This window comes from Benincasa hispida, chromosome 5 (genome assembly GCF_009727055.1).
Source record: "Benincasa hispida cultivar B227 chromosome 5, ASM972705v1, whole genome shotgun sequence".
NCBI classification, from domain to species: domain Eukaryota; kingdom Viridiplantae; phylum Streptophyta; class Magnoliopsida; order Cucurbitales; family Cucurbitaceae; genus Benincasa; species Benincasa hispida.
The window spans coordinates 50541831-50555239 of NC_052353.1; the positions used below are offsets into that span (position 1 = coordinate 50541831).

At 32.5% G+C, this 13409-nt stretch overlaps 1 protein-coding gene across 1 annotated transcript; it reads right to left on the reverse strand.

Moving 5' to 3' along the window:
* Positions 1–219: 219 nt before the first annotated feature.
* Positions 220–3384, reverse strand: LOC120077832 (N-acetyltransferase 9-like protein). Its single transcript, XM_039031894.1, has 6 exons — positions 3008–3384; positions 2767–2838; positions 2591–2678; positions 1834–1966; positions 1596–1634; positions 220–1003 (listed from the first exon to the last, which is right to left on the reverse strand). Exons 1-6 carry the CDS (start codon positions 3189–3191, stop codon positions 923–925), a joined length of 597 nt encoding a protein of 198 aa, XP_038887822.1. The 5' UTR covers positions 3192–3384; the 3' UTR covers positions 220–922.
* Positions 3385–13409: the final 10025 nt, after the last annotated feature.

Sequence of the window (13409 nt, forward strand, 5' to 3'; positions counted from 1 at the left end):
GTCATAAAATATCCTCTTTAATATGGTTTGAATTTATAATCCAGCTGCCTAATTTTTCGGACTCCTTCCCTGTTGACTCATAATTTCCATAAAATAATCAAGGGTTCTTATAAATAAATCAAAATTTTCTCACTTTTTAGATCTATTCATCACCAAACAAAGGGGTTATGATATCCCTCCTGTTCAATTAATCAAGTAGGATCAATACAACATGAAAAATAATCAAGCCTTTTAAACTAAGATCAAATATTAATTATTCTGAAGAAATTGATCTCAAACCCATCAAGTTCACATCAAAGGAAAATAAAAACACGTTGAATTGACAGGGTAAATTTTGGTCAAGATGATGACAAAAATTTAGAATATTCAAGTGATATCAATTACTCTGCCCTGCATCAACATTTCCATCTGTTCCCATTTTCACGAACACGAAACCGTGAAATTTCAATAGCTTCAGGTACATTCTAATTGTTACTGTAAAACTAAAGAGGGATCCATTTGATAAGAAATGTTAAAACAAAGACTTCATACCTGCCATGCCATTTTAAAGTCTTTCTAAAGAAGCCAAAATGTTGGTGTATGAGATTTGGACCTTCTAGACTAATCTCCAAAAGTCCACATCAGAAGGTCAAACCAAGCATCTTGAAAACCTACATAAATACACAAGATGCAAAGGCAAACAAACAAAAACATAATATGATGAAAGTGTGACGTTTAGATGAGGTGAGGGAAAGAAAAAATATCGTAAATAAGTCATAACTTTGATCCTATTTTATAGAAGGATTCTTGTGTATTATATTGATTTGCTTCTTGCTCAAGTATCAAATGTTTGAACATAATATCAGATAACCCATCAAGAGTTTCCCACATCTAAATGTTACAAAATGAAGTTCTAGACCCGGCGGGGAAGTTAGATCAAGCACTAGTCATAAGTTACTATTTTACCAAACATATCAAGCAGCTCCTCATGCTTGGACTTTGTTACCTTTAACTCCAGAGTTACCTTCCAAATATGCAAAAGTAAATAAAGTCAGAATCAAATATGGCCCACGAATATGATAACTTAGTTCAGGCTTAAAATGTAAAAGCATAACTCTCTGAAGTGGGTAGATGGAAAAAGAACAAGAAAAAACTTCCTAGCCATCAAGTATTTCCATTATGGTACAAAACTAATAATTCGTTCGTGTGAACAAGGTTCTCTCACAATTATTAGACCAACTATAATATATGTACATGCACATACATATGTTAAATGTAGTCAATAAATCAATCGCTAATAGTACTCAGTTTCTTTTCTTTAAAAAATTATAGTTAAAGGATCCACAAATCCATATTAGTGAAATAAATTTTGACACATCAGCTCATATTGATAAACTATTCATAGTCAATCGAGACGTAAGGTTTTCCTTAAACTAAATAGTAATCATGCTTTTAGCTAACAGCATATCTTCAATATCTCAAAAGACTTGTGTAAATTGCTGTTATACGGCACTAAGTCAAACAATAAAGTGAAGTATAGGTCCCATGATCTTAAATAGATGCAAAGATGTCTTGGAAGATGCTTATCATTAAGGAAGAAAATAGAGAGAGCTCACCTCCTTGAAGATTTCGCTGTAAGAAGTCTCTTCGAAGCCCTACACCAAATAAAAGGGATCTTTTTGTGAAGATTAAAGGACTAGTTTAAAAGGAAAACAAAAACTAACAATAGTGCAATATAAATTTTTAAACAAAACATGCTGACTTGGGTTGGTGTGGATTCACTTGTATTTGATGATATAAAAATTTATCTACTTGCAGTAAGTCTTAAATCTTATTTCAAGAAATTGAACCAACCAATTTTTTGAACAAACTGAGAGACCCTTCATTCAAGTCTCCAATTTTCGCCCGGAAAGTATGGATCCCAAGGTTCTTGACTGCAAATCCCATCATCATCAGGACAGATTCTTTCCCAAATCCTTTTCCACGGCTATGCTAACAGAAATACAGACGTAAGAAGTTTAGTGGACTGGTAAAACATTGATCCCAAAAAAAAAAAACAAAATCCTATCACAATATAATCCATACACATGGCCAAGAATGAACCCAAAACATTGCAAGGAAAAAGTGATATTGTTTCAGTCCAACATGTGGGAATGGGGATTCAAATGTCAGATTCTTGGTTGAAGATATATGCCTAAACTAGTTGAGCAGAGCTAGAACCAACTTTGCAAAAAAAATATGGGATGGTTACTAATACATGCACATCCAAAGATTCATTCCAGCATTATATTTGCTTCTTATCTTGAATCAGTTGAAAGAACACTTCATTAATTCTCATAATTCGAATACTTCATTGCTTTTAAAGAGCCAGAACAACACAAAATGTATAAATTTTCTTATAGAAAAACCAATAACCAATAACCAAGATCCTATGAAGAGAACCGTGACATAGAATTAGGCAGAGCAGAAACGCTGTTTATATTCACATTGACAGAACTTCACATACCAGTCACCGAAGAAAAATCAGAGATCAAAAGACCATTACCTTACGCATTTGAGCAAACAAAGAATAAAAACATCTACATAACGAAAAGATGATTAAATCTGGTACCTCTTGGATTCAGCTATCATTATTTCGACTTCTGCTAAAAGGGAATCATCCAGATCATTCATGTAAAGATTCACATCACCAACCATGGCTGGAAAAACAGACAATACGTATAAACAAAGCTTTCCCCCAACCTAAAATTATCAGTTAAACTAAAGAGTAAATACCAAAGAACTAACCTTCAACACCAGGATTTCCATGGATGAATTTTCCCTCAACCAATTCCTTATCCAATACAATGAAAGTCTGCTCTGAAAAAACCACCCCCAAATCCACACCATGTTAAGAAGGATTACGAAAACGAACATAGCCTTATTTTGATCAATATCAAGAACTTTAAAACACAACCCAGATAAAAATTTGATGAAATTAAGAGAGGAAACGAACAAATGAACATGATGAAGTGAGAAAGAGAACTACTGTTTGGGTCTTGTGTCCATGATTGTTGCATCTGGAACTCCTGATCAAGAGTGAGGGGCTCGGAGCCTGTGGCTTGAAGAAGAGCTGGGTCTTTCATCCATTGGTGATACTTTGGAACGTGCGCTTCCATGTAAGGCACCAAAATTACCGTTTCCCCTTCTAAACTCACTCCATTTTTCTTCATCTCTCCCACTGTGACTCACTTTCAGTGAATCAGAGCTTTTCGTGGAATGAATTCTCGACGACGCTATTTTTCATTTCAGTGTGCAGTGGAGTGGAGGGAGGAGGAAAGAAAGCAGTAGCCGGCGAAGAGGAAGCCCAATTGCTATTTCCAAGAGAAGCCCACCGACAACAACTGTCGCCCCATTTGAGTGGGCTCAACGAAGAAATCAGACCTATTGTTGCCTAATACATAAATCCAACTCAACTCCGAGTAGATATAACAAAATTTAGATTTATCAATTGAAGTCTATAATAATAGTTATATTATAGACGAGAGTCTATTAATAATAGATTTTATTATATTTATAATTTTTTTAAAAAAAATATTGCTTTATAAGTTATTAACTCTAAGGAACAATTTGTTTCATGAGTATCTTAGATTATTATAGAGTGGTTATGTGAGTTACCATGTTTTTTAATATTATAAGATGTCTTAACATCTGAAGATTCTCAAGCATTCTAGGATATCTTATACGGAGGACATCTTGAGAGTTTTGGATGTCTTTTTAAAATATGGATTTTTCATATTTCTATGTGAGTGCATCCCCATTTTACATTTTTACCCTTCTTTTTTTCTTATATGTATTACTCTTCTTTACTTGTATTATATAATTAAAATAAATATTTCTAATCATATATATCACTTTTTTTCTTTTTTTGTTATATTGTAGTTGTTATTATTTTTTTAGCAAAATATTTAAATTTAAATTAGTCTTTATATTATAAAGAATCTTAAATTATCATATATTATCTTGTTGAGAAAAATAACATTAAAATAATATAAACTATATTAATTTAAAATAAATTTAAATTGATAAAAATAAGTATATTATATAAGTCCAAATTATATTAAATTAATTATAAATTAATAAATAGTTATAAGGATATTTTGAAACATTAGGTAAATTTAAAACATTTTTTTAGTAGAAACACTATAAAACAAACACATTTATCAAATATATTTTTAAATATTTATAAAAATATTTTTACAAAACAAACGTGATTATCTAAAAATATTAAACATCTATAATTTCAAACATTTATAAATTCGGACATCTAAATATTACGAATTCTACCCTCTTGGAAAAAAAAAGGGCCTAAAAAGTAAAAGTAATTTGCAATTACCCTAGAAAAACGACCCTACCATTTGACTTTGTATTTTGTCCTTAAAATTGGAGATCTGATTCAAATTGGTCTATTTCAAAATTAAATAATCAAATTCCAACCTTTAAAAAATGAGAGTTTGTTGATTAAAAGTAATAATTATTATAGTTATTATAATCAAAATATAATAATAAATAACAAATAACAAATTATTATAAATATTATAATATATGTGTAATGTAGATGTCAAAAGACCTAACATTTGTCAATTATTCCATGTGTAGACTTGTGTCATAAAGTTATACATGATTAGCGTCCAAATAAACCACATCCTAATTGCCAAAATATCTATAAATAGTGGACATCCTAATTTCCATAAGATTTTTAATTTACTGTATTTTGTTATTTTATTGTTTTATTTTATTTCAACATATAATATTATATTTTCTCAATATTTATATTCTCATTGTGTCTCATTGTGCTTTTCATTTCTACAACACAAATAACAATTTTTTCATTCTCCTCCCCACGTTTTCCTTTTCCCTTCTCATCCAATGGTAATAATAAATAAAGACAATGATTACGTGCAATATAATCTAATACTCATATTTTCCTTACACACTAAAAATAAAATTAAAAATATATATTTTTTAAGAAAATTTTCTATACCATATTCATCTATTATTTGCCATAATAGTAACATTTAAAAATCATGTGGGGTCTACGAAATAAATAAATATTAAATTAATAAATCATTTAATGACGTGTCAAATAATAAAGTGAAAGAGTTGCTATTACGATAGTACTAGATTTTTTTCCCATTTAAGGCACTAGGACTTTTCTTCATTATCATGGAAAAAAAAACCTACCTTCTTCTTCAATCTAAATAAATAAATAAAAAAACAATCAACCCATCTTCTTCTTCACTACCTTACTCCATCTTCAAAATTATTAATCGAGTACAATGAGTCTTGAAGTTCGGCTGAAAAGTATTTTCGACCGTCATCGAATGCTTTAATACTTCTTTGAAAAACCTTCTCTATAGTGGCAATTGATGTGAGCCTAATGCTCATTTGATAAATCATTTCTACAATAGTTTCTAATGTGAAACCGCACTTGGCTAAAAGGTCAACTCTTTCCTAATTGTCATTGAGTCTCATCGTTTGACTTTTAGGTTATCTCCTTGAGAGACATGCTCGACACTTGTTTAAGGGAAAAAAAAAATCTGAAATTTAGTCAAATTTACTACTATAGATTCTAAAAAGACATTTACAAAACCTAAATAATTTGCATGTTTGTATTACATAGGAGTGTAATTGGGTCGGGTCAGGCTAGTTTTCTTAAAAACCAACCACGACTCGACCTAGATCGGTTTTGTACGAACAAAACTCGAATCGATCCCGATCAGGTCAATTTAGTTTTTGTGTGCAAATCTTATGTTTAGAAAAATGAAAACTAAATAATAGGGAAATCCAGTTTGACATGAATCAAAAATCAAATCTCACACTGAAAATCACAAGAAATGGTAAAGCACTTCTCTTCTTCTTCTTCAGCTGCTTCTTCTCCTCTTTCTTTTTTTTTTCTTTGTTTTTCTTCTTCAACTACTATTTCTTTTCTCCTCCTTTTTTTTTTCTTTCCTTTCCCCTTTTTTTCTTCTTCAGTTGTTTCTTCTTCATCTTCTTCTTCTCTTGTTATTTTTTCCTTCTTTGGTTGCTTCCTCTTCTCCTTATTTTTCTTCTTTCACTTTTCCTTTTTTTTTTCCCTACTTCTTAGAGAGAGAAGGAGGAAATTTGCTTTACCTTCGAATGAGGGATGTGCGACGACTAGGCTTATAATTAAATGGGAAACGGTCAAGTAGTTTGATGGGTAAACTTGAAACTGAACCGAACAAGTTAGATACAATTAATATCATATATAAGTATAAATGTAATAAGATACATTATTATATTTAATTTGCATACGATTAAAATAAGAGATATATAATTTGAGAGAATTAAATTATTTGAATATGATTCAATAATTAATATTTTTATTTTAATATAAGATATTAAAATAATAATATTTGATTAGGGAACCTAATCAAATTCTTATAAATAAGACCTTATAGGCATGGAGAAATAATAATTAAACTTTCTCAGCATAAAAATTCTAGACTTCCTACTCTAAAAAAAAATCATAACTGAAGAAAGTAGATCGCGCTTCTTGGATGCACGTATTATAAGCAAGATGATGTGAGTCTTAAAGCTATCTTACATGTTATCTCTTCAGTAACTACCAAGGTGAGTTAAAGCTCATCTTAGACATTATCTCTTCAATAACTACCAAGGTGAGTTAAAGCTCATCTTAGACATTATCTCTTCAATAACTACCAAGCTCATCTTAGACATTATCTCTTCAATAACTACCAAGGTGAGTTAAAGCTCATCTTAGACATTATCTCTTCAATAACTACCAAGGTGAGTCCTGATGTTTGGCTGAAGGCTTTAGAAGCTATTTAGGTGAATCTCGATGTCTAGCTGTGAGGTTATCTTTTCAATGGTTATTGAGTGTCTCAATCTTCTCCTATGGGTCTTCTCTACAACGACAATTGATTTAAGCCCTAACGCTCATTTGAGATATGGTGAGCATCGGTCAGTCGGAGTCAGTTTTCTTTACATCGGTCCGAAAACCTACATCATTCCCTATGAGTAGGATATCATCCACATACAAAGTTATTGAGCTGTTGATGATTTTCTTGTAAACACAAAGTTCATCAATATTCTGATCAAAGCCACAAGGTTTTATCGCAATATCAAATCTTATATTCCAAGATCGAGATGCTTGTTTCAGTTCATAAATGAACCGATTAAGCTTACAAACCTTTTGCTTTTGATTTTATTCCCTTCTGGTTGATTTATGTAAATGGTCTCTTCAAGATTTTCATTCAAAAAAAGCAGTATTGACATCTATTTGCCATATTTCATAGTCATAATATGTGGCTATGGATAAGAGAATAATTTTCCATAAATGTGAACCTTAATTTTAGATCCTAGAGTTCTGCCCCAATGAGCCAACCGAAGGGAAAAACCGATTGGGGAAAAAACTAAAGCGACCCTATCCATTTCTAGAGTTTACCTTGATATTGACCAACTACACAAACCATTCAAAGGGAGACGCTCCCAAGCCGTCTCAAGGCTGTGCAAAAAGGTCTCACGGTGTAAACTAATGAAAGAGACCGTAGGACATGTTGACACATATCCCTCTCCCACTTACTATAAATACTCTCTCCATTGACCTTAATATTGACCCATGCAAACACCATCCGAAAGGGGACGCTCCCAGGGCGCCTCAAGACCAAGCATCATCTCACGGTGTGAATATTAAGGGAGAAACGTGAATGGAAAAATGACACATCATATACATCTTTTCCCCTCACTGAGTATTTTAACAACCTAAGGTTTAATTTACTTAGGAAAAATGATAGGGAGCAATCTATCTAAGAAGGAGTGAACTAGAAAGCCTGTTACCAGTTGCCGATTCGATTACCGATTCATAGGATAACCAGAAGAGAAGGAAGGCCACAAAGAAAACTTTTTTAGATATCCCACAATGAGAGAATTTCATCTTGTGTAACTGAGTTCCCAACTCCCAAATAAGACAAGTCCCCAAAAAGGTAGGTATGTTGAGTTGGCAATCTAGCCACTCTCACCCATACTAATCAAAGGACCGCCCTCAAAGGTAGGAGTTCCCAAAACACTTAGGATTGAGGTCATGTCACCATGGTTTTTTAGGTGAGATGTAAGTCTCCAGTATCAACGACGTTATATACAGAGACTAGTCATCTCGTGGTCCGGTCTTATACAAACTCTTCGTATAGGATACCCTCGCTTGCATGTCCCCACATGAATGGTCAGAATCTACCATCTGTAGTAGTTCACAACATTTGCAAACCTCTACAAAGCGGGTCGTATCCGTAGTGTCACCAGGATCAGGTATCTCTCTTTAATCCTTATACTACAGACCTATTTAGGTTATCACTTAAGTCATGATCCACTTGTGTATCCCATATACATGCTTAAGTTTACATACAATAACCATGGAGTTTTTTTTTATTGGATATGAGTAAATTCCAAATAAAATAAATCTTATTTTATTCATAACAATGTGTACAAATTACAAACTACGAGACTTCGGGAGAATTAGGACACCAATCCCAACATTTATAACTCCTTCCCTTTTATCAATTTTAAATAAACTAATAAAATAGAATATATAATATCTACTTTATTATATATACACACTATATGTTATATCAAATATAACTTATAACCTATAATTTTATATTGCATCAAATATAACATAAACTATAGTTTTTATTCTCTCTCAACTATACATGGCATTTAATATAAATCACATTTATATTAAATCTATTTATATTAATCTCATCCATATAAATGATATTTGGATCATATCCAAATATTTTATTTCTCTTAATATAAATCATATTTATATTTAATTACATGAATCTCATTCATATAATTGGTATTTGAATCATATTCAAATTCCTCTCATAATGTATCAAATACATTATAATTAATTATATCATATATAATTAAATTCCTCAATTAATTTGAACACTTCAATGAGCTATAGTGGGGACCTTATGGACCTGTAGATTGAAGCTCCAATGGTACTCGGATAATTAATTAAACTCTTTAATTAAATTACCCAATATCCGTTAACTGTCGGTCACTCCACTAAAGACCGATAGCTGAACGCTTCGCACTACAAATAAATTTTTGTGTCCATTGGATATAACCAATCAACAGTGTGATGACCTTCACAAATTGCTCGTAAGTACAGCTAGGCTAAAATACTGTTTTCCCCTATAGTTACATGTAACTCCTTAAGTACCATAGATTCCTCTAATGAATAATAAGTCATAGTCCCACTATGACCAAGTCCTCTCGGGCCAGGAGAATGTGTGGCCACTATGTTCAAGACCCGGAATCAACCCTTAAGGGGGCAATTTATCTACTTGCCCTTGCATCAGGGAATGAGTGAATTCTGTCTTGTGTAGCTGAGTTTCCAGCTCCTCAGTTAGATGAATCCCCAAAATGGTAGTGATAACTTGTAGAAATAAGTTATTTATACCATCTTATTTAGAATATGCGGCAAAAAGAAGGAAAAAGTTGCGTCGAACATATAGAAATTGACTTAGAAACGCAAAAGTCGTAAAATATCAGAAGCACACCCGTTAACCCCATTGTGATGGCAAAAAAGGATGTCCAAGTCTTTGTTTTGCAGAAAACACGTATCACCGCATGTGACGAACGCTCGAGAACAAAAAAAGCAGCGCATTCGCACCACATGCAACGATCACTCGAGGACAAAAAGAGTAGTGCATTCGCACTGCATGCGACAATCGCTCGTGGAAAAAAAGAGCGACGCATTCGCACCGCATGCGACGATCGAAGAGCGACGTATTCGCGGAGATTTCCGAAATTGTACAGCTTTTCTATTGTACGATTTGACAAATTGAATGTGGAGCAAAGCGGACGTTTCCACCAAGCCTCAGCAGAAAAAGTAACTTTTCAAAGCAGGACCACTAACGAAGGATGTGCTAAGGTCTATAAATAGCTACATCAACACCAAAGAGAGGAGGTTGTCTGAAGAGATATTCATAGAGAATCCAGGAGATAGACGAGACAAGTCCGAAAAGAAGTCTCGGGAGCCAGAAATTCATTCACAATCTTGAAGAGAAGCTCTATGCAAAGGTCATTTCTACCTGGGGAACTATCCTGAGAATGAAGTTTTTCACCTCATTCCTCCTACACGCCGACAAGAAAAACAACTCCGATTGGGATCCGTGTCAAGACATTGACACGCTGTCCTCATTTGTTTTTACTTTCTATTCATCAACTGTTATTCATTTCTGATCATTCATCTATCTGTAACAATCGCTTTATCTTTATCCGTAATATCATAATCACATTCATCTTCATCTCTCTGTTCACCACCATACATTCATCTTCCATTTCTCTCACCATGTGTAACTAATCCTCCAGGGTAAGGGGGAAGGACTAAGCGAGTAAGTTAATTCATGTTGAAAAAGTCAGCTAAGTTTAGCTAATGCATGCTCAACGACATCTTCACCTATGAGAGCAGAAGTGAAGATGTTAATCCACCTCTCGAAAGAAGGTTGATAGAATGTGTTAACTAAAGCAAGAAGTATTTCCAGAGATGGAAATAACCTTGCGTTCGCAATGTTCATCCTTGCTCACTATAGAGATATGAGAATGCGGCCGATCACTGAGAGGTGTAAGCCAAGGGAATGCGAAACCTTAGTTGCGGCCTTAACAGGATTGACAAACTTACGATGTCCTTTCCCCCAACCCGTTCTCATTCTGATATCTTTCATAAGACTTGTCATCGCATTCCCTCGTACACTTTCATAATTTCACATTTATTCATTCATTTGTTTATTTAATTGTTTGTCGCCGCATTTTACTTTTCAAACACAACACATTATTATTTTATTTTCGGTCGCATGTATCACATCAATATCGCATCTAGCATCGAAATCCCAGTGTTCAACCTCAAATCACTCTAAGAAACTTGCGGTGGAATTATACTTGGTTCCAATGCAAGAAAACTTATGACACGCACATACTACTGAATGCATACTACAAACGCATCTCAGCAGCATCGCATGCATTATTTTAAAATGTAGTATAGCATATATTACCTAGAAGCGTGATTAAGACAAAGCGACACATATCAGTCGTTGCGGTGGCATTACATCTGCCACATTCGACAAACAATCAACAGTAGGCTTGTTGAGTTGGAAATCTGGCCATTCTCACCCATAGAAATCAAAGGACCGCCTTCATGAGCAAGAGTTCACAACTTACTCAGAATTCAGGACATGTCACCTATAATCATCCTAGTGAAATGTAAGTCTCTATTATTAATGGCGTTATATAAAGAGACTAATCATTTCGTGGTTCGGTCTTATACAAACTCTTTGTATATGATACTCTCTCTTGCATGTCTCCACATGAATGATCAGGATCAGATCATTTGTAACACTTTACAACACTTGTAATACCTACAAAGCGGACCGTATCCATAGTATCACCAGGATAAGGTATCCAACCTTATCCATTTATTACAGACCATTTAGGTTATTATTTAAACAAGATCCACTTGTATGTCTCTACATACTTCTTTAAATTATATGAAATAACCTCGGATCTTAGGAGATTTAGGTTATTGAGTATATGCTTATAAAATAATACTTATTTTATTGACAACAATATGTTTATACGGAGTTTACTAACTATAAGATTACAAGGAGATTTAGGATATCATTCCCAACAATAACATCGTTAATAATTGAGACTTACATTTCACAGGGATGACCATAGGTGACATGACCTGAATCCTGTTGTGAACTCTTACCTATGAATGCGGTCATTTGATTTGTATGGGTGAGAATGTCCAGATCATTGACTCAATAAGCCTACCATTTTAGGGATTTGTATGATTGGGGAGCTAGGAACACAACTACACAAGATGGAATTCACTCCTTTCCTAACGTCTTGGTAAGTAGATAAATTATTGCCTTAAGGACTAATTCCAAAGCTTGAACTATGACTTATTGTTCATGAGAGGGATCAGTGGTACTTGAGGAGTTAGATGTAACTACATGAGCAAAATGGTAATTTTGATCTAGTTGTAATTATTAGCAATTTGTAAAGGGTCATTGCACTATTGACTGGTTATATCCAATGGACACAAAAATATATCTATAGTGCAAAGAGTGTGGCTATTAGTCTTTAGTGGAGTGACCAACAGTTAATGGATGTTGAATAATTTAATTAAAGGAGCTTAATTAATTATTCAAGAACCATTGGAGCTTCAATATACAAGTCCATAAGATCCCTTTTATACCTCAACAGGGAATATTGAGAATCATTTTTTGATTAATTTGAATTTTTCAAATTAATTGAGGGAATTAATTATATGTGATATAATTAATTTAATTTAATTATATATGATATAATTAATATAATGTATTTCATACATTATAATATAAAGTTTATTTGAAAGGAAATAGATATTTGAATATGATTCAAATATTAATTATATGGATGAGATTCATATAATTAATTTAGTATAAATGTGATTGATATTAAATACTATGCACGTATGAGAGAAATAAAAAACTATAGATTATATTGTATTTGATACAATATAAAAGATTATATTGAAAATTAAAATTAATATAAAAAATCGGAGGAAAATTGATGGAATTCACAACTGTACAGTGACTAATATACAGTAGCGTTGCAATGCTTCGAACGACGAATGAAAGAATTTTTCGTAGCATAGCAATGCTAGTCACTGCATTGTAACGCTTTGTGACAGAATTTTTTTTTTAGTTCGTGCGCAGTTCAGTTCGAGTTGCATTTAGTTCATGTTTGATTTGCTTGGTTTGAGCAGTTCAATGGTAGTTAAGGTGCTGGACGGCCCGATTCGAGCGGTTCAAGGTCTGGTTCACTTGTTTTGAACCGGTTGGCTATTTAATTTGTAATAGTTAGTTATTTTTAATTAATTAAATTAATATAAGTATTATATTAATTTAATTAATTGTTTAGGAGTCCTATCTCAGTCCAATAATTATTTAAATTATGCATATGATGTATGATTTAATTTATATAATTATACGTCGTAATGTATGTCATATAGTAAAATCCCATCATAGGTTATGCATTATTCATGCATCATTGATATTATAAATATTATAATACATTATTTAATTTTATAGCATGCTTATTCATCATATAATATAAATGTTATAATATATGTTTGCATGTATTAATAACATAGTCGTGTATAATTTATATTATAAGTGTTATAATATATAATCGAATGTATGGATGTATGTATGTTATTAATTATTTCATTACTTTATTATATAAGTGTTATGTATGTTAAGTAATGAAATGGAATTGCATAAAGCATGTCACCACTTTAGGTTATTTTATAATTGTTATAATTTACCTAAAATATACTTTTACATGTAATAGTT